This window comes from Elephantulus edwardii, unplaced genomic scaffold (assembly GCF_000299155.1).
Source record: "Elephantulus edwardii isolate Elephantulus edwardi_28Jun2011 unplaced genomic scaffold, EleEdw1.0 scaffold00066, whole genome shotgun sequence".
Lineage (NCBI taxonomy): Eukaryota > Metazoa > Chordata > Mammalia > Macroscelidea > Macroscelididae > Elephantulus > Elephantulus edwardii.
Window position 1 is genome coordinate 2992656 of NW_006399816.1, and position 22506 is coordinate 3015161.

A 22506-nucleotide genomic window follows, 5' to 3' on the forward strand; every position below is an offset into this window, starting at 1 on the left:
TTTTTCAATGCAGCATATTATTCCATTGTGTGAATATACCACAACTTCTCTATTAGTCTTTTGTTGATGGGCACTTAGGTTGTTTCCAACTCCTTGCTATTGTGAACAAAGCTGCAATAAACATGGGTGTGCAATAAAACTCTTTTAAATGGAAAATTTCTAGTAAATATGGGAAGCAGACAGAACAAACCTAATAAAATAACACCTTTCCCTCCAAAAGGAATGTTAGCTATATGTATATTTATTGTTTACATATTTGGAAATTTTCTACTTGATGGTGGTGGTGTGGTGTATGCCCTCAAGTCAGAACCAAATCATAGCTGACCCTCCAGCAGGTTTTCAGAGGCAGTAAATCACACTGGAGGAGATTGCCCATTCTTCTCCCACAGAGCAGCTGGTGAATTCAAAACATGCACCTCTGAGATGGCAGCGCAGCTTCTTAACACTGGAACATCCCTATTTGATGGACAATATAATTAAATAAATTGGTTTATAAGTCCTGAGGTTATCAATGGAGTCTTTACAAATACAAATATTACATGTTGTTGTTGTTGATTGCCTTTGTGTCAAGCACGACTAATAGTGACCCTGTGAAAAAAAGGCCTGAAGCCCTTTTACAACTATTGACATTTATCAAAGTTCATAGAGTTCCCGGAGCCATGTTGTTTAGGAAGTGGATGCCACTCCTGCTTCCAAAAATATTACATAGTGGCTTAATACAGAATTGATATAGAATTTAATGTCTATAGAGTATTGTGCATAGGGTTAGGGTTTAGTTTTAGACTTCTAGGGAAAGACAGATACAAAACTTTCTTTTTACTATTCCCTCTACAAAAGAGTTAAATTTAGAAGCAGAGAATTGTTGCTGTTGTTATTTTTACGTGCTGTCTAGTCAATGACTCATAGCGACCCTGTGAATAATAGCTCTGAACCCTACCCTATCCTGAGCCAATCTCACTGTCTCTGAAACACCTGCTCTCATTACCCCAGTCACTGTGTCAATCCATCTCCTCCCAGGTCTTCCTCTCCTGCCCACACCCTCTGCCTTTCCAAGCATGATGTCGTTCTCCAAGGACTGTTCCCTCCCAGCAACATCATCAAAGTATGTAAGACAGAACTTCACAACCCTTCTCTCCAAGGAGCAACCTGGTTTCACCCTCTCCAGGACAGATCTGTTTGTCCTCTTGGTAGTCCATAGTATGTCCAATACTCTTCTCCAGCACAGCTCAAAACATTGCTTCTTCTTCTGTCATCTTTAGTCACTGTCCAGCTCTCAAATGCATAGCAAGTAATTGAGAAGACCATGGCCTGGATTAGGAGCACATTAGTCTCTAGACTGACATTGTTGTCCCTTAGCACGCTGGAGAGGTCCCTGGCAGCAGACTTTCCCCAAGCAACTAATATTTTTATTTCCTGATGGTGTTGATTGTGGCCCTGAGTGAAATTGTTATCAACCTCACTCTCTTCTCCATCTATCATAATTTTGCCAATTGGCCCAGTGGTGAGAATCTTTGTTTTCTTGATGTTGAGATGCAATCCAGATTGAAGACTGCAGTTCTTGACCTTAAGCAGAAAAGTCTTCATGTCCTTCTCAGTTTCAAAAATCTTCATTTTCCCATAAGTTGTGGCACAATTCTTGTAATGAATTCACCCACCTTCATTAAGTGTCATGGCACTAGGGTAGCACTGGGCCAGGGAAATGGCCTGGTAGAAAGGAAGGCCCCTGACACTCAGTGGCTGGTCTCACTGGCCCGCCCTCCCCTGGGCAACTCTGACCTGTTGAGCCAGCTCCCTGGTAAGAAGAGGAAACAAGATCCTACACCATCATTCTGTCCTCCCCAAGTAACAGCTTACCTCAGAAATTCAGCTTGTTCTGTTTTAGACCCCAGCAGCAAAAGGAATATTGCACTAAAGCATGTCTTTTGTTTTGTTTTCCGAGTACATAGAAAAATTTTTACACGCTACTGTAGTCCAATCAGTGTGCAATAAAAGAATTATGAAAAAGTTTTAAACATTATGAAAATGATCAAAATGTGACACAGACAGAAAGTGAGCGGGCAGATCCTGCTGGAAAATTGATGCTAATAGACTTGTCCCACAGAGTTGCCACAAACCTTTGAGTCATGAGAATTGGAATCATCTGTACAGCACAGTAAAGTGAAACACAACAGAACGAGGTATGGCTGTAGATGAAAATGGTCCCTAAGAAATAGGAGAGGCCAGTCCTTGGAAAAGGACACCATGCTTGGAAATGTCAGCAAACAAGAGGAAGACTCTCAACGACATGGATTGACACAGTGACTGTAACAATGGATTCAAGTGTGCCAGAGATTGTGAAGATGGCATGGATAGGGCAGGTTCAGATCTTTTGTTCATGTGGTTGCTATGAGTCACAGTGTACTCAGCAGCACATTAACAGCAACGAGGGGAAATGTAAAACTACTCTGAGTAACTATGGCCAGGCATTCATCGGATTTCTGATTGGGTCCTCATGACATCAGACCTGTTCCTGTAGAAAGAATTTTAAATCAAGCTGTCTATGCACCTATCAAGATACTAGATTGTATCAAACAATGGCAGGGAAATTCTTCCACAATCCTAATCCACCTTGGGTTTTCAGCTGCATCTTCATCTAAAGCAATAGCAGGCAAGAATTCTCTTCTGCACTGTAATAATCACAGAATTACAAGAATTCTGATAATATTAAGATGAAGTAACCAAAACAAAAACCAGAAGGCCCTATTTTTTTTATTTTAATTTATTGTATGTGTACCATGAAATTGGATCTGACTGGTACAGGAGGAGATTGTCCCTCCTTCTCCAGCAGAACATCTGGTGGATTTGAACCACACACCTCTGGGATTGCAGTGCAGCTTCTTGCCACTAGGCCACCAGAGCTCCCTAGAAGGCTCTACTTTTTAACAATTGACAAGAACATTTTAATGAGAGCGATACCTCTAACTTCATTTTAGAAACGTTTCTCTCCCACATAAGGGCTCTCCTTCTCCTGTCATTTAAGGAGTCAGATTAATTTAGACAACATGCAAAGCAGCAGCTGTGGAACTTGATCCACCCTGCGTACCTTTATTGAGCTTAATCACTGTAATTTCAAATTACCTTGATTTCACTAAAGAATTTGTATTTCCCTCAGTTAAAAATACATCCTGAATCATTACTGATGTCAGATGAATCCTGGCTGGAAGCAGAGAATACCAGAAGGATATCTATCTGTGTTTTATTGCTTATACAAAGCCATTTGACTGTGTAGATCACAACAAACTATGGCCAATTTTTAGAAGAGTAGAGTATACAACGTGTTATCTTAAGAAATTGAGACACATAGATAGGGCAAAAGAAATAATTCAGAATAGCATTACCATTGTTTTACTGTATGTAGATTAAGTACTTGACAATGCAGACATTTTGAAGTAAATTTGACATGAGTTAAATGTTTTTGGACACACTGTACATTCAGGAGTATTTTTATTCTTTCTTCTGGGTGCTTTGTCTATATTCTTTGTAAATGCAGTACTCTTGGCAACAACAGCCAGGAAATTAAAAGACTTATTGTGATGGGAAAGTCTGCTGTTAGGGACCTCTCTAAAGTACTGAAGAGCAACGGTGTGTCTCTGGAGACTAAGGTGCGTCTGGTACAGGCCATGGTCTTTGCAATCACTTGTTATGCGTCAGAGAGCTGGATAATGACCAGGGAGGATAGAAGGAGAACTGATGCTTTTGAGCTTTGGTGTTGGAGAAGAGTACTGAGAATACCATGGACTGCTAAGAAAACAACAGATTCATCCTGGAGAGGATTAAACCAGGCTGCTCCTTGGAGGCAAGGATTCTGAGGCTTCGTCTGACATACTTTGGACATGTTGTAAAGAGAGACCGGTCTTTGGAGAGGGACATCATGCTTGGGAGGGTGGAGGGCAGGCACAGGAGGGGAAGGCCCTCTGCGAGGTGGACTGATTCAGTGACTGGGGCAATCAGGATGAGTGTGTCGTAGACAATGGGATTGGCACAGGACAGAGCGGAGTTTAGAGCTGTTGTACATAGGGTTGCTATGAGTCGCAAGCAACTTGATGGCACATAACAACTACAACAAATGCAGTACAAGAATAAAATTATTTAATAATAATAAAAAATGTAACACAGGTAAAGTGAGGAAGATTGATGGCTTTCTAATATGTCTCATTCTAGGCCAACTTTTAAGTTGGTATGAAATTAATTTTAGGCTGCTTTCTCTTTAAAGTTAAAACAAGTTAACATTTCTTGGCAAGAACAATTAAGAACAAAAAAATTTTTTTAATTTATTGCAAAATATCCAAATAGAACAAATGTTTTTATTTCTATTGTGTGCCATCAAGTCAGAACCAACTCATAACTGACCCTCCAGAGGGTTTTCTGAGGCTCTTAATCGCATAAGAGGAGATTGCTCATCTGTCTTGCATGTCTATTGTTGTTACGTGCCATTAAGTCGCCTGCAACTTAAAGTGACCATGTATACAACAACTCTGAACTCTGCTCTATCCTGAGCCATCCTCACTGTTTCTGACACATCCACCTCTATTACCCCAGTCACTGAGTCAATTAATCTCATCAAAGGTCTTCTTCTCCTGTGCTGTCCCTCCACCCTCCCAAGCATAATGTCCTTCTCCAAGGACTGGTCTCTCCTTGCAACATCCATCCTTGACTCCAAGGAGCAGCCTGTTTCACCCTCTCCAGGATAAACTGGTTTGTTCTCTTAGCTGTCCAGGGTATATTCAATACTCTTCTCCAGCATCACAGCTCAAAGGCATCAATTCTCCTATCATCAATCCTCCTAGTTATTGTCCAGCTTTCTGATGCAGAGCACATAATTGTAAAGACCATGGCCTGGAACAAGAGCACTTTAGTCTCCAGACTGACATCATTGCTCTTTAGTACTCTTGAGATGTCCCTGACAGCAGACTTTCCCAAAGCTTTTGATTTTCTGGCTGCTGGTACCAAGAGTGTTGATTGTGGAGCCAAGCAAACAAGAGCATTTTTATAAGGGTTTTAAAAAAATATAAGCCCTAGCCAGCAGAGGGTTGTGCTACCAACCCAAAGGCAGATGGTTCAAATCCACCAGCTGCTCTGTGGGAGAAAGATGGGCAGTCTCTTCCCATGTGACAATCTCATGTGATTTACAGCCTCAGGAAACCAGTGGAGGGTCAATGCAGAAGAGGAAGAATAAATGACAACAGTGAGAGAGAGAACTTATTACAAGTGGATGTATAAAACTCATTGCCATCAAGTCCATTCTAACTCACAGTGACCCTATAGACAAAGAGACAGATCACAAATTTTAAGGTTTCTTTTAACGTTTTAGAGGCTGAATTTGTTAAAGACCTAGAGGTAGTCTCTGTCCCTTGAACTCTTAGTATAGGGCACTTACTGTTTGCAGTTTGCCTTGAACTCAGTGCATTACATCTTAAAATACATGTGCGGTTTTTAATATGTGTTTAACTTTGCTATTGTTAACAGGTTGTGGAAGACTGGAAATTCATAGCCCAAGTTCTTGATCGGATGTTCCTGTGGACCTTCCTACTGGTTTCAATTGTTGGCTCTCTTGGCCTTTTTGTTCCCGTTATTTATAAATGGGCAAATATAATAGTACCAGTTCATGTTGGAAATACAAACAAGTGATACTTCTCAAGGGATCACAGTATGAGTTTGGTTACCAAAAGGCACACATATCTTATGGAACCTTATATAAAATTAAAAATGTAATGTTTAAAGTTTGATGCATCCTGTAACAGATGAGCTAAAATCATCTCCTTAGTACATTGTTCATTAGAACATCTACCCGTATGAACGAACATGATCTTCGGGGAAAAAACCAAACCAACCAACAACCAAAAAAGAGTGCCAAAATATTATTTGAATATACTCACCAGTTAATACTTATTGTTTCTGTCCTGGCAAAGAATTATAATTTATAAATAACAGTAAAGTTACTTTTTGATTATGTGCTAGAAAATTCAAGATGTACTTGAAGACTCATTTCAATATCTGTATTTTGAAAAGACAGACATTTTTAAGTTCTTTCTTAAAAAGTTCTTAAGTTCTCTTTGTCCTGTGTTTTGGTAACAACTTACCTTTATTATACTATTGGGTTAAAGTAAGCTATTTAGTGTGATAACATTTCAATGTGATGCTGCTTTCTACAAGCAACATTTTTTTGCTTTAAAGAAAGGGAATTGGGTACAAAATGGGCAAAAGACATGGAGAGAATTTTCACAGACGAAGATATTTGAATGGCAAACAGACACATGAAGAAATGCTCCAGATCACTGGCAATAAGAGAAATTAAAATCAAAACCACAATGAGGTACCATCTCATTAAGAGTGGCAAAGTTTAACAGGGCAGCAAGTAATAGATGTTGGAGAGGATGTGGGAAGAAAGGTACTCTTATACATTGTTGCTGGGATTGTAAAATGATGCAACCACTCTGGAAGGCAGTTTGGCACTTCCTCAAAAAGCTGAACATAGAAATTCCATATGATCCAGCTGTTCCACTACTTGGAATCTACCCTGAGAATATGAAAACTGAGGCACAAATGGAGATTTGTACACCAATGTTCATAGCAGCATTATTCACCATCACAAGAACATGGAAACAGCCCAGATGTCCAACCACAAACGAATGGATTGAGAAATTATGGTACATTCACACAATGGAATATTATGCAGCACGCAGGAGTAATAACTTTGTAAATTATTACCTAACTTGGGAGGGACTGGAGAGCATTATGCTGAATGAACTAACTCAGTCCCACAGGAATAAATATTGTATAAGACCGTTATTGTAGAATGAGTATAAGGATCCAGGAAGGGTGGGAGAGGCTGGAAGAGGGGATTAATCATTGGACTGTACAATTTGATGGAGGGGGTGAAGGAAATGGAAAGAATTTCATCAAATTTATATTGGAATTTTGTAAACTAGTGGGGTGGGGAGAAGAAAGGGAATTGGGAACTCTTTTATAACTTACTGCTTTCTTAAGTGAGTTGCTCAAGTGGAAAAATTATTGTATTAACTATTTTTATAAAATATTCCTTGTAAAATCATACAATAGACAATGCCTGTGGACATGCAGTAGCATACCCTGAATGTTCATTTTAATGCCCTTGCCCACAACGTCCACATTTAAGGGAACTATGATCTATATAGAGGGCTTTAGTGGCACTGTGGTTAAGACATTCAACTGCTATTCAATTCGAATCCACTAGTTTCTTCATGGATGAATGAGGAAAGAATCTGTGTTCATAGAATTTACAGCTCTGGAAATCCTGTGGGAAGTTCTGTGTTGTCCTTCAGGCTAATTCTGCGTCCAAACTGACTTGAAGGCAGTGAGTTTTGGTTTTGTTTATTTTATATAAATTGTGGTAGCATTTATCCTTGTCCTTCAAATCATACATTACTGTGACATCAGTCCACTTTAAAAACATGTCTATGATAACTATGAAATCATTCAATGAGAAAATCATTCTAGGAGATTAAAGATGGTACTGTTTTCTACTTTGGTGTAAGTGCATTGTTACACACCTGTAAATGCTTTCATTTTATTTGATTCCAGCAATTAAATAATAGAATTCCAGAGCTGCAAGGACCTTCAGACATAACTGAGTTTTAGCCTACCACCACTTCTTCAGTATAATATCATCTAGTTGTTGTTGTTGTTATGTGCCGTCGAGTCGCCTGCGACTCATAGCGACCCTATGTACAACAGCCCTAAACTCCACTCTGTCCTGTGCCAATCGCACTGTCTCCGACACTCCCATTTCTGATTCACCTATAACTAGAAAGAAAGAAAAAAAAACCCCCAAAAACTTGCCTTCTCTTTAGCACTCTTAGCTCTTCAGTGAATCAATAACTCTGATGTATTTATAGTAAGTAACCCATCTCAGTTCAAGTCAGCACTCTTTGAAAGGCAAAGAGGACCTGTCTAACTTGCATTTTATTATATAGGCAGGTGTTAATGTCATTTAATGAGTGAAATCTGCTTTGATGAATTTAAATGGCGTGTCTGCGATTTTAGCATGTCCATTCTTATATCTCCATTACTGTCACTTATGACTTTATTTAACAATAAATTTTATTTTAAAAATCCTCCTTTTGACTTATTGAAGCAGGAGTCACAGTGAATGGCAATGTCACAAGTTTTATTTTTGTACAGGAGAAACACTGGAGTGACTGGTGAAAAGATTAAAACGGTGTTTGTGAAGCATGGTCTCAGTAGGTGTTTAGTCAGATTCAGAAGCATAGGACGGGGCGAGGGGCACTGTCTCTCAGTAATTTGTCTAAAAGACTTGTTCATGAGCAGGGGAGATTTTGTACAAGGGGACTTTTCTGACAATGTCAGATGAAATATTTCGTTGTCACACTAGAAATGAAGGTGGTGGTTCTACTAGCATCCAGTGAAAGGAGGGGCCAGGGTGCTGGTAAAGAATCTACAGTGCACAGGACCACTTCTCCCCAAAAAAGATTTATTGGCCCCAAATGCCAGTAACACTAAAGCTTAGAAACCATGCTTTACAAGTTCATTAACTTGAATGCTTGATTAGGAACAATTTCTCATGGTATATAATAATTTAAAATGATGAAAGTTAAATCAGTGAGCTCTCTGGTTCTCAGCCCTGGACTCTCTAAAACTAGAAAAGAAGATGACATTCACCATTAGAACCTGTAGTGCTGGGGAACAATGAGATTACGGGCTATGGAAGAGAACTCACCGGGAGGTTTCCATGATACCAAACTAGAAGGACTTTCTCATTTCTGAACAAGTTTTCTCTCCAAATATACCTTACTTAAAAAAAATAAAAGGCAAGGTAGTTTTCATATTTCGCCCATTTTTATATTTCTCAAAGCATAGCATACTGCTGAACCTGCAGAAGAATTCCATCTTGACGTGTTTATTCATTCTTTATCAGTGTCTGGTTAAATATTTAGTCATCCTTAGTAAATACTGACATTTTTCTGGAATGATTCTTTTCTGACAAATCAAGACAAGGGGGATAACAAGTCAACTTGGAAATGCCAGGAACAGAGTGTGAAGACAGAAAGCCCCTCTCACTCTCCTCACCCCCCCACCCCCGCCCAACACACATGCAGGCTCACAGGTGAGTGCAGGTGTCGAGCTCACACATCATCCCTGGCCATCAAGGGCTGAAGAAATAACCCTGCAGTCCCCAAGATGCACACCAGGATGAAAACCCACAGAAAAATACGATCAATCACCATGGCCACGTACTTCCAGTCGTCTTGAATCTGAAAAACAAAAATCATGAAAGAGGGGGACAAAGTCATGAAGGGAAAAGCAAAATGAACACATTTCCTATTTAAATATTCACATTTCAGAAGCCATTTTATCTTCAACAGACTCACACTCAATGCTGTTGCAGTGGAACCAACCTATCGCTGACGCGATGGCATTTCCAGAGGCTGTAAACGGCACTGGAGGAGACTGCCCATCTTTGCCCTGAGGAACAGCTGTTGGATGCGGAGTGCCAAAGGCATTGTCCTAAGGACTAGGACAGCAGACCTCACTCTCCAGTGTATAAGATTTTAGTTTTTAATCTGATAGTCCAGGAAAGTCTACTAGGGAGCTTCGGTGGCCTAATGAGTGAGGAGTTGCACTGACAACCCAATGACAGGTGGTTTGAATCCACCAGTGGCTCTGAAGTTAAAACACAGGCAGTCTCCTCCTGTGCAATTTATAGCCTCTGAAAACCTGCAGGAGGGTCAGCTATGAGTTGGTTTTGACCCATCGGCAATGAGTTGTTTGAGTTGCAGGAATTCTACCAATCTTATATCTCTCTTGATGCAGTAGAAAAGAATAAAATACTCATCATATTAAGTATGTTTCAAATCAGAAATAATTTACACAAAATTTTTTTTGTTCCTTAATTCTAATTTACAAAGTTAGCAAAATCTCTTACTTGATTTATGCCTCTATGAAAAAATTCTGGTCTTCTGTTAGAATGGTTACTACAACCTGGTATCATTTACCATTGTTTAAAATACTTATTCTTATCCAATTGCAGGTGTTAATTTTCTTTGAATATCTGTTACCTTATTCCAAAAATGAAAGTCCCGAGTGCTTATTATATCACCCCTCTTGCCACCATTCCCTCTGCAATGTCCTGCTGACCACGTGTCCTCTCCATTAGGAAGGGCAACGTGTCATGGAGTTCTGGGTGGTTGTAGAGCAGGTTGAAAATGAGACATAACTGCCAACAGTGATGGAAGAAATAGCATATAATGCAGCTAACCACACAGAATACAGCATCAATTTAGGCTTGAAATTAGGAAGGAGAATTGTATGCTAATTATACTCCTAGACAATTCAGAAAGCAAAGAAACCATAATTGAATTGTGAAAGAGAGAACCCATGAATCAACTGATTTTGAAGAAATAATCACATAATAAGGAGACAGCATGTGATTAAGTAATTTAATTAAGTGCTCTGAAAGGGCTGGGAGACAGAGATTTTTATTTCACCATTAAGAGCTGGAGTAGATGTGTCCTCTTGGTGACACTAAACACGCAGAGGTAAAATTGTAATGTTAATACTTTGTGTACCACAAAGTACATACCGCATGGAGCAAACTTCAGGCCACCTCTAAAATGTTAAAAAGCAAAGATGACACTTTAAGAACTAACGTATGTCTGACTCAAACCATGGTTTGCCTCCATACCTTTTCGATCTATATGCAGAACATATTATCCAGGAGGCTGGGCTCTACAAGGAGAAATGTGGCATCAGGTTTGGAGGAAGGCTCATCAACAATCTGCGTTATGCAGATGACACAACTCTGCTTGCTGAAACTGAGGAGGATCTGAAGCGTTTACTGCAGAAGGTCAAGGACTGTAGCCTTCAATATGGATTGAAGCTCAACATCAAGAAAACAAAGATTCTCACCACTGGGCTGATTGGCAGCATCATGATAGATGGTGAAGAGACTGAGATTGTTAACAGCATTGGTTTTCTTGGCTCCACAATCAACACTATTGGTACCAACCACCAGGAAATTAAAAGACGAATTACATTGGGAAAGTCTGCTGTCAGAGACCTCTCCAAAGTACTGAAGAGCAATGATGTCAGTCTGGAGACTAAGGTGCACCTGATTCAGGCCATAGTCTTTGCAATTACTTTGCAATTGCTATGAATCAGAAAACTGGACAATAACTAGGGATGATAGAGAATTGATGCCTTTGAAATGTGGTGCTGGAGAAGAGTATTGAATATACCATGGACTGCCAAGAGAACAAACAGGTTCATCCAAGAGAGGGTGAGACCAGACTGCTCCTTGGAGGCAAGGATTCTGAGGCTTTGACATACTTTGGACATGTTGCAAGGAGAGACCAATTGTTGGAGAGTGACGTCATGCTTGGAAGGGTGGAGGGACAGCTCAAGAGAGAAAGACTCTCCATGAGATGGATTGACTCAGTGATTGGGATAATGGGGGTAGGTGTGTCAGAGACAATAAGATTGGCACGTGATAGAGCAGGGTTTAGGGCTGTTGTATATTAGGTCAGTATGAGTCACAGGTGACTTGACGGCACATAACAACAACAAAAATATGCATGCATGCAAACGTTAGACAATGATAAAGGAAGATTTTTGTGCCACTGAGTTATGGTGGTGGTGGTGGTGTTGATTGCCTTCAGGTGGAGCATGAGTCATAGTGATCCTAGGAACAAAAGGCCCGAAGCCCCTCTACAACTATTGACATTTATCAAAGTTCATAGAGTTTCTGGAGACATATTTTTAGGAAGTGGTTGTTGTTGTTATGTGCCGTCGAGTCACTTGTGACTCATAGCGACCCTATGTACAACAGCCCTAAACCCTGCTCTATTCTGTGCCAATCGCACTGCCTCTGACACACCCAACCCGATTATTCCAGTCATTGAATCAATCCACCTCATAGAGGGTCTTCCCCTCTTGCACCGTCCCTCCACCCTCCCAAGCATGATGTCCTTCTCCAAGGACAGGTCCCTCCTTACAACATGTCCAAAGTATGTCAGACGAAGTCCCAGAATCCTTGCCTCCAAGGAGCAGCCTGGTTTAACCCTCTTCAGGATGAATCTGTTTGTTTTCTTGGCAGTCCATGGTACATTCAATACTCTTCTCCAGGACCACAACTCAAAGGCATCAATTCTCCTTCTATCCTCCGTAGTCATTGTTCAACTCTCTGATGCATAACAAGTGTTGCAAAGACCATAGCCTGTATCAGATGCACCTTAGTCTCCAGAGTGACACTATTGCTCTTCAGTACTCTGGAGAGGTCCCTAACAGCAGACTTTCCCATCGCAATGTGTTTTTTTGGTTCCTGGCTGCTGGTGCCAAGAGTGTTGACTGTGGAGCCAAGCAAAGTAAAGCTGTTAACAATCTCAATCTCTTCACCATCTATCCTGATGCTGCCAATTGGTCCAGAGGTGAGAATCTTTGTCTTCTTGACATTGAGCCTCAATCCATACTGAAGGCTGCAGTCCTTAACCCTCTGCAGGCAAAGAATATTGAATGTAACACAGACTATCAAAAAACCCAAACAAATAAATATGCTATGGACAAAGTACAGCTAGATTGCTCCTTGGAAGTGAGTATGGGAGGCTTTATTTCACATACTTTGGACACAATGTCTGGAAGGACCAGTTCCTGGAGACAGACACTGCGTTTGTTAAAACATCAGCACACACACACAAAAATTGCTTCTTAAGATGACTTGGCAGAGTAAAAGGCAAATTACAGTGAGAATTTGACATGATGCTCTAACAAATGCCACTGATCAACTGTAGATGTTATTATAACAAAATACATATGAATGATTTAAGGAAAATGATTTAAAAAAAAAGATGAACCGACATAGTAATTACAACAATGAGCTAAACATAGGTACCTGAAAAGAACAATTTTAATTTCTAAGACTTCAGGCACCCTTGGTATCAGCAGTTAGGAAATAAGGAGATGCATTGCACTGGGAAAATCTTCAGTTAGGGACCTTTCCAAATTATTGAGGAGTAATGATGTCAGTTTGAGGACTAAGGTGTATCTTATTCAGGCCATGGTCTTTCAATCTGTATGCTGAGCAAATTACCTGAGAGATTGGACCCTATGAAGAGGACTGTGGTATCAGGATTGGAGGGAGACTCATCAATAACCTGTGTTATAGGGAGTTCTGGTGGCCTAGTGGCAAGAAGCTGTACTGCAATCCCAGAGGTATGCGGTTCAAATCCACCAGATGCTCTGCTGGAGAAGGAGGTACAATCTCCTCCTGTACCTGTCAGATCCAATTTGACGGTACATGCACAAAATAATAAAATAATAATTAAAAAAAATAACCTGTGTTATGCAGATGACACAATCTTGCTTGCTGAAAGCGAGGGGGACTTGAAGCATTAAATAAAGGAGAACTTGATCTGATGGAATCCGAATATAGGAACTTGTTGCAGAAAATCAAGGAATACAGCCTTCAGTACAGATTGCGTCTCAATATCAAGAAAACAAAGATTCTTACCACTGGACCAATAGGCAGTGTCATGATGGATGGAGAGGAGATTGAAACTGTTAACTGTTTCATTTTGCTTGGATCCACAATTAACACCCTTGGTATGAGTGGTCAGGAAATAAGGAGACACATTGCACTGGGAAAATCTGCAAGACCTGTCCAAATTATTGGAGTAGTGATGTCAGTTTGAGGACTAAGGTGCGTCTAATTCAGGCTATAGTCTTTCTTGTTACTAGCTATGCATCTGAAACAAGGACAATGAACAAGGATGACAGAAAAATAATTGGTGCCTTTGATCTGTGGTATTGGAGAAGAGCACTGAACATTCCATGGATGGCCAAGAGAACAAACAGGTATGTCTTGGAGAGGGTGCAGCCAGAGTGTTTTTTGGTGGTAAGAATGATGAGGCTTCGCCTCACGCTATGGGCATTTCTTGGAGAAGGAAATTATGCTGGGAAAGGTGAAGGTCAGTGAAGGGGAGGAAAACCCTCAACCAGGTGGATTGACACGGTGACTGCTGCAGTGGGCTCTTGTGTGTCAGGAAGTGTGAGGATGGAGCAGGATAGAACAGGGTTCAGATCTTTTGTTCATAGGGTCGCTATGAGTCATACTCGATGGATCTTAACAACAAGACGATAACTTTGGTAGGGAGGTCTGGTGACTTAGTGATAAGGAGCTGTGCTGCCAACCCAAAGGCAGGTGGTTCAAATCCACTAGGTGCTCCTCAGAAGCAAGATGGACAATCTTTTCTTGATTTATTGCCTCTAAAAACTTGCTGGGGGAGGTCATGTATGAGTCAGTTCTGACTTGATAACGACATGTTTCCAAAGCTGGAAATCTCTATGGAGCTTTGGTGGTGTAGTCTATACTGTTAACCCAGAGGCTGCAGCCCTCCTGTGGTTTGAATCTGCCAGTGACTCTGAAGGAGAAACATGGGTGTTCTCCTCCTGCGTGATTTACAATCTTGGAAACCATTTACAATAAAGGAGGTCAACTGTGAGTCAGTCCCAACTCGATGGCAATGAGTAGTAGTAAAGCTTTATGGAAGTAGACTGACCCCCACATCTGTGGGGTGGCTGAAGGGGCTGAACTGCCAACCTTCTAGCTAGTGGTCAAAGGCTTTAACTGTAGTGGTACCAGAGCTAGGAAAAGTAGTGGGAAAGAAAGCTTTATAGAAATAATGGCCTTGAATTGCCCGGAATTAAAGAAAGACGGGGAAACCCTCTGAATAAAACGGCTTATAAGAATTCCAAACCACTCTCTTCTCAAGCTACTTTAGGCAGCTTGTTGCTATCTAACTTGTAACTGGCCACACGACTGCCAGTGCACCTTCGGGGTGCCGAACATATGAGGGTAAAGTGGGGGAAGGAGCAGATGTGGAGGCTGAAATGAAATGAAAGATGAAGCAGAGATCCATGTAGAGTTGTTGGAAAAGAAAGGAATCAATGACAAGCCGCTGCCTCAGCTAACGCTTCAGATAGCTTCACTTCCGGGGAGATTTTTCTTTATTGTAAATCTTTTTCCAATTTGTTAAGATCATGAAAAGATTTAAAAAAAAAATAAACCAAACTGATAAGGACGGGTCTACACCTAGGTTCACTGTTTGATGCCATTAAATATCTCTATAGATAAAAAACTCTGATCATTTATAGAAAAACAGACTACATTACTAACAAAGATAATGCTACTCAGATGAGCTTACTCTCTTCCAAAGCAGTACTGAGACTAGAATACCATGGAGTAATATTTAAGGAAAAGAACTTCAAGTCTTTAAAAGTTTACATTCTGTTAAAACCCCAAACTGAAGACCTGATAGTTTTAAGAGAATTCATCAATAAATTCTGGGCACTTTTAGAAGGTATGCCAAAAAGAAATTAATCAAAGAGGATACTGTATAATAAAGAAAGATATAGTAAAATTGTTTGTGGACTAAAAAAAAAAAGGAATGACAAATACCATAATACAAAATCTCAGATCCAAAATGCTATTAACACCCAGGATGACCTAAATAGTGGAAAAACCAGAGAGAAATAGTGGGGTGAGTTACCTTCAACAAGATGGATTGATACAGTGACTGTAACAATGGGCTCATGTATGCCAGAGATGGTGAGGACGGCCCAGGACAGGACAGGGTTCAGATCTGTTGTTCATTGGGTCACTGTGAGTTGCAGGCAACTTGCTGGCACACCATGACAAGATAATCGAAAGGAGAACTTAAGAATGGGCTTGTATGGGCAAGGGCTTTGTAGAGAATAAAAAGAGAATCCAGAAAATAGTTCAAATTCTTTTGATGGCAAGAAGAAATGAGGCAAAAAGGGAATCTCCACCCTTCCAAACATGATATCCCTTTCCAAGGAATAGCCTCTCCTAGCAACATGTCCAGAATATGTGAGATGAAGCTTCACCATCCTTGCCTCTAAGGAGCACTCTGGCTGCACTTTCTTCTAAGACATATTTGTTTGTTTTCCTGGCAGTCCATTGAATAAATAATCAGTGCTCTTCTCAAACACCAATATAACTGAAGGCATCAATTTTTCTTCTGTCACTTTTTTTTTAAGCTTCATCGATGTTGTAACCAATTTCTTTGTCAAAAGACTTTGCAACATTCAAGTTATAAAAAGTTCACATAGTTGTGCATCTTGGCTTGCTATGAGAAAAGGAAAATCTCAATTTTCCCACCTAAATTTTTCTTTAGTGGCTTTCTGAAGCTCTCACAGGGACAGGAGAATCTGAAGGCACACGATGGTTTGGGCTAAGCACCAGCCTCTCTCCTGTGTGGAACTTTCCCTGACATCCTGCATCTTGCATGTCTCCACCACTCAGAGGGGAGGTCAGCATGCACTTGTGATATTGCCTGTGGCTCAGCAAGCTGGACCTGCCTGGAGGCACCACCACACAATCTGGGCACCCAGTATGCGCTCGAGTCCACAATTCTGCGAGGAGTTTTCTGGCCGCTTTTCGAGGCCCCAGAGCTTCCAGTGCCAGCTGATCCCATCTGTACAAGCAATCATCTCATAGGTTATGTCTTCAGTATGGGCTATAAAGGTGATGGCTGCCCTGGTGATGGTATGGCCTCCAGGAGCCCAGAGCAGAAAGCTGAGGAGGAGGCGCCTGATGAGCTGCTGACATACAGGTGGACTGGGGCCCATCTCTCTGCTCTCACCAGCCACGGCCTGCAAATCCTGGCCAGAGAGAGAGCTGCTCCTGAAGAGCTTCATAAGATGATCCAGCACTGCCTTCACTTCCACCATGGTTTGTACTCTCTGTTGACTCTGGTCATAAGGGCTGGAGGCAAAAGCCAGGAGCCATAGCAGGGCCTCTAATGGGTCAGCTTCTGACATCAGCAACTGTTCAATTGCAATATCAGCCCATCCACCAAAGCGAATGAACAAAAATCAGCTCTCAAAGAGATCTCTACAGGATCCATGGGTCTGGCTTTCAACTACTGATCTGAACATTTCAGAAATGTGTTTCAACTTCTGGCACCAAAGTCTTTGTGGGATATCTTTAAGGTGCTGGAGTAGTACCATGACAAGAGCTGGAGATGCATAAGGAAGGTAGGTCTTGAATGCAAACTTCAGCTGGACAAGCCTGAAGAGTGGCACTGGGAGCTGCTGGACTAGCCTGAAGAGTGGCACTGGGAGCTGCTGGACTTCCTGCAGGGGCTGGCATAAAGCCCAACCTGCTCATGGAGGTGGGCCACCCGTCTGCCTTGGGCTTTCTGTCTCTCCCCCTTCATGGGCTCTGGCTCAGGCCTATGCAACAGGTGTGTGAGTTCTGTCTGCTTGTCTCTCTGCCCAACTGTGTTCTTGCCTGTTGGGGTCTGTCTGCTTCTCTCTCTCTCTTTCTCTTGCAGTGACAAACAGAGATGGACGGTAGGCACCGGGCCCCCTCAAGGCTGGTGCAACAGAGCCACCACACCGCTGCAGAGTGGACTTGTTCTGGGGAGAATTCTTGGAGCCCTCTTCTGTCACTCTTATTCATTGTCCAACTCTCAGAGGCAAGTGATTGAAAAGACCATGGCCTGAATCAGGCACACCTTAGTTTTCGAACTGACATCATTGCTCCTCAGTAATCTGAAGAGAAATTTCTCTAGGGGAAAAATGTCCCTCCTTAAGATGGATTGACACAGTGACAGCAGCAATGGGCAGAAGTGTTTCAGAGATGGCACAGGACAGGACAGGGTTCAGATCTATTGTCCACAGCAGCACTATGAGTCATACTCAATGGCACCTAACAACAGCATAAGATGTTAACTGCAAGGAGAGAGAGTAGTAGTAGTATATGGTAACTCTACTTTACAGGCAATTTTTTTATAAACCTCAAACTGCCCCAAAAATAGTGTGTTAATAAAAATTAAAATGGAAAAGATATATTTTAATGCAACTAATGTGTGCATTGTGGATTGTTTTTGCAAAGGTCACAACTCCCCTGTGAGTTAGTTTCCTATGCATGTTATTTATGTGGGTGCATTATATGTGGATAAAATATATCAGTCAACAAAATAAAACTTTTAGGTACATCTAACACATAGAGAGTGGTGGAACCTGAAACAGAAGAATAAGCCATGAAAACAAATAGCATTTCCATAAACCACAGGTGAGCTCCCTCCCTAGTTTCCTAATTTGGAAGTGAACTCTTGACTCTATTAGCTAGATGCTTAGTGATAATGGGGCTGTGCTGTCAATCTGAGGAACGCAGTCCGAATCCTCCACCTGCACCATGGGAAAAAGACGGACAATCTCTTTCCACATCATTTACAGCCCCTGAAAACCCATTGGAGGACTGGTTCCAACTCAAAGGTACATTGCAACAATGAAGCCATGACCTTACACCTCCAAACCAAACAACCAAATCCCCATGAGGCTTCTGGCTGTAGTAAGCAGCCTGAGCACTCATCCCCCCCACACCTGGATGCACTTTTCCCAAGACCTATCTTGTTTTCCGGGTAGTCCACAGAAAAAATCAATGCTCTTCTCCAACACAACTCAAAGGCATCAATTCTTCTGTCAAGTGACTGAAAAGACTATGGCCTGAATCAGACACACCTTAGTCTTCAAAATGACACCATTTCTCCTAAGTAGTTTGGAGAGGTCCCTGACAGCCGGCTTGCCCAATTGTTATAAGTTTATCTATCACATAACTTTTGGCAAGTCAACTTTGTATAGGTGTACAACTTATTGACATTGTATTTGATAAATGGCCTTATCCTTAATGAATTCCATTTCCCCACCAACGTTAACCCTCTTTTTTTCTCTCTCCCACCTCTGGCAATGACTCACATACTTAGGTCTGTCTATATTTGGCCTTTTCTTGTCTTTTTATATAGGTGCAAGCATCCAATATGTGTCCTTTTGTAACTGTCTTTTCTTCTCAGCATATTTTCCAGCACCTTCCAAACTTGGATACAACAAGACTTCATTTCTCCTACTGACTGAGGGCTATTCCATTGCACCTATGTGCTTCATTTTTTTTTATCCATTCATCTATTGATGGGCCTTTTTAGCGGTTGTGAAAAGTGAACACCAGTCCTTGATCAATCTTCTAAGAATTTTTTTCTTTCTAATAATTTTATGGATTTAATTTGCTCATTTAGGTCCTTAATCCATTTTGACTTTGTTTTTGTGCATCATGTGAGACATGGATCTTGTTTCACTTTTCAGAATGAGGCAATCTATTTTTTCCAGCACTGTTTATTGAAAAGACTCTCCTTTTCCCCATTGAATGGACTTAGCAATTAGTCAAAAACCAATTGACTACAGATACATGGTTTTAGTTTTTGGAAACATAGCTCACTTTTTTTAAAAAAATTTTTTTTCCTAGCTCACTTTTTTTTAATCTTCTTTTTTATTATTATTATTGTGTGTGTGTGTGTGTGTGTGTGTGTGTGTACCATCAGATCAGATCTGACTGGTACAGGAGGAGATTGTCCCTCCTTTCCCGGAAGAGCATCTGGTGGATTCGAACCATGCGCCTCTGGGATTGCAGTGCAGCTTCTGGCCACTAGGCCACCAAAGCTCCCCTCTAGCTCACTTTTAATAATAATTTTTAATATCTTTCTCCACAAATGTCTTGGACCCTCCTGAATTTCCTATTGTGCCTAATAATTTTTTTAATAAAGAAAATTTGTAATAGCCTGACAAAGGCTAGAGAACAGGCATTTAGACCTCTTTAGTAAAATTACTGCTAACTTAAAAGTCAGTATTATTTTTGAAAGTAACACAGGTTAGGGAGCTCTGGTGGCAGAGTCCACAGGCTGTTGTGCTGCGAACTCTGAGCCCACATCACTCTGGCAGTTTCAACCCACCAGAGGCAGCTCCAGAGGAGAAAGATGAACAGTCTTCTGTATAATTCACAGCCTCAGAAACTCACTAGAGGGTCAGCGAGGAGTGTGTTCCAAATGGAAGGCAATGAATGTGAGGTTTTTTTAAAAAGAAAAGTTAGAGAATATCTGCAAAAGTTAAATGTTAGGCAAAGGAAGCACATTTCTACTGTTTATATAATGTCCAGCAACTGCTTAAACCAAACATAAAAGGCCTGCCTAGTGTTCTGGGTAAATTCCTGAGAACAGATGGAGGTTTTGCATTGCTACAATCACAGGATGTGCTCACGGATACTCAGTGGGTGGCAGTGGGCAGATGAAGGCTGCTGTTGCCTCCTCTGCTGTATGTCGCTCATGGCTGCTATGCTACCAACGGTAATTAACTACAGTGCATCAGGAACTGAAGTTACCTTGTAATTAGCTCTTTGCTAATAAGCAACTTATGGCAGAGCTAATTAATTTTAAAGCAGGGCTTCTTATGAAATTAGAGGATGTGATTCTGGTGACCTTGAGGGTGAACCTCTGTTCATGTAGCAGTCATGAACACACATAACATTGGTGTAAAACTTTCCTATGCCTCACCCTTGCCATTAGTCCTAGCATCCTATTTTTTTAGAAAATAAAAATAGGTACACTTAGTTAAAAATGAGTAAAAAAAAATTAAATTCCTCAAAGAGAGATACAATATGACCGATACACATATGAAAAAGAGTTCAACGTCATTATTCAACAGGGAAATGCAAATTCAAACAGCAAGTTAGATGTACTACACATTATCAGACTGTGGAGCAACTGGAACTCTTATGCTTAGTAGGAGTGTTGTTTCTAGGACTTTGGAAAATTTCAGTATCTACTAAAGTTAAAATATATCTATTCAATGATCTATAAATTCCACTCCTACGTATATCCAAGAGATATTAGTGCATATTTTCAATATTACTGAAAATATGGTAAGTGCAAGATATAAATAGGGTCATTTGTTGTTATTAATGCTATAGAATTGAGTATGACTTCGAGCAACCATCTGAATAACATATCTGAACCTCTATCCTGTATAATCCTCCTCATCACTGACATATTTGAGCCCAACATGTAATCACTGTGTCATTCCATCTTATTGAGGGTCTTACTCACCTTCACTGACACTCTACCTTTGCAAACATGCTGTCTCTTTCCAAGGAATAGCCCATCCTAACAGCATGCTCAAAATAGGTGAGGCAACGCTTTGCCCTCCTTGTAGAGACAAGGATGCACGTACTCTGGCTGCACCTTCTTCAAGATGTATCTTTTTGCAGCCCATGGGATATTGAATACTTTTCTCCAACACCACAATTCAACAGCATTAATTCTTCTTGTGTCACCCTTATGCACTGACCAGCTCTCAGATGCATAGCAAGTGACTGGAAAGATGATGGCCAGAATCAGGCACATCTTAGTCTTTAAAATGACAACCTTGCTCCTTAGTAGAGGAGAGGTCCTTGACAGCAGACTTTCCCAATTCAGTACATCTTTTGAGGTACCAAGGATGTTAACTGTGGATCCAAGTAAAATGAAATCACTGACAATTTCAATCTTTTCTTCATATAGCATGGTATCTATTGACCTAATGGTGAGGATTTTTGTCTTCTTGATGCTGCTATGTAATCAATATTGAAGGCTATACACTTTGATCTTCTGCAGCAAGCTTTTCAAGTCCTCCTCATTTTCAACAACCAATGTGTGTTATCTGCACATTCTAGGTTCTTGATAAGTCTTTCTACAACCTGCATGCCACATTTCTTTTCATAAAGTCCAGCTTCTTAAATGATGAGCAAATCAGATTGAATAGGCATGGAGAAAGGATATAGTCCTGATGCACATAATTCTTTATTTTAAAGCATGCAGTGTTCTCCTGCTTTGTTTGGACAACAGCATCTTGGTTTCCTATGAATACAAGTATGCTTTCTGGGATTCCCATTCTTCTCAGTGTTAACCATGTGATCTACACAATTAAGTGCCTTTGCATAGCCAATAAAACACAAATAAACATTCTTCTGGTATTTTCTATTTTTAGTCAAGATCCATCTGACATCAGCAATGATATCCCTGGTGCCACAGCCTCTTAAAAACCCAGCTTGAGTTTCTGGCAGTTCTCTGTCAATGTTCTGTTTTAGCCATTTTCTTATGCTCTTCAATAATATTTTGCTTGCATTATTTTGCAATGTTTTTATATTAATGATATTGTTTGATAATTTCCACATTCTGTTGGATTAACTTTATTCGGAATGAGGATAAATAGGATCTCTCCCAGTCAGTTGGTCATGTAGCTGTCTTCCATATTTTCTGGCACAGACTAGTGAGCTGCCCTGTTACTTGAAACAAGTCAACTGATACCTCAGGCCTTGTCTTTGCCAATGCCTTCAGTGCAGCTTGAACTTCTTCCCTCTTCACCAGTGGCTCTTTATCATATGTTCCTTCTTCAAATATTTTAGTACTGGCCAGTCATTTTTTTTTTTACAGTGATTCTGTATATTTCCTGTATCTTGTTTTGATGCTTCCTGGATCGTTCAAGATTTTGCCCATAGCACCTCCACAGTATTGCAACTTGAGGCTTGAATTTGTTTTTCAGTTCTTTCATCCTGAGAAATGCTGAGTGAGTTATACCTTTTTGATT

The 22506-nt window shown here is 40.7% G+C and overlaps 2 protein-coding genes across 2 annotated transcripts in view; one reads left to right on the forward strand and one right to left on the reverse strand.

The window, feature by feature from the left end:
* The window catches only part of CHRNA5 (cholinergic receptor, nicotinic, alpha 5 (neuronal)), an 18979-nt gene extending 13139 nt beyond the window's left edge, over positions 1-5840 (forward strand). The window contains exon 5 of the mRNA XM_006888268.1: positions 5506-5840. Within this exon, the coding sequence (XP_006888330.1) occupies positions 5506-5667 (162 nt within the window). The 3' untranslated portion in view covers positions 5668-5840. The remainder of the gene's footprint in view (positions 1-5505) is intronic.
* Positions 5841-9127: 3287 nt separating this feature from the next.
* The window catches only part of CHRNA3 (cholinergic receptor, nicotinic, alpha 3 (neuronal)), a 32993-nt gene continuing 19614 nt past the window's right edge, over positions 9128-22506 (reverse strand). The window contains exon 6 of the mRNA XM_006888269.1: positions 9128-9290. Coding sequence (XP_006888331.1) covers positions 9162-9290 — 129 coding nt within the window. The 3' untranslated portion in view covers positions 9128-9161. The remainder of the gene's footprint in view (positions 9291-22506) is intronic.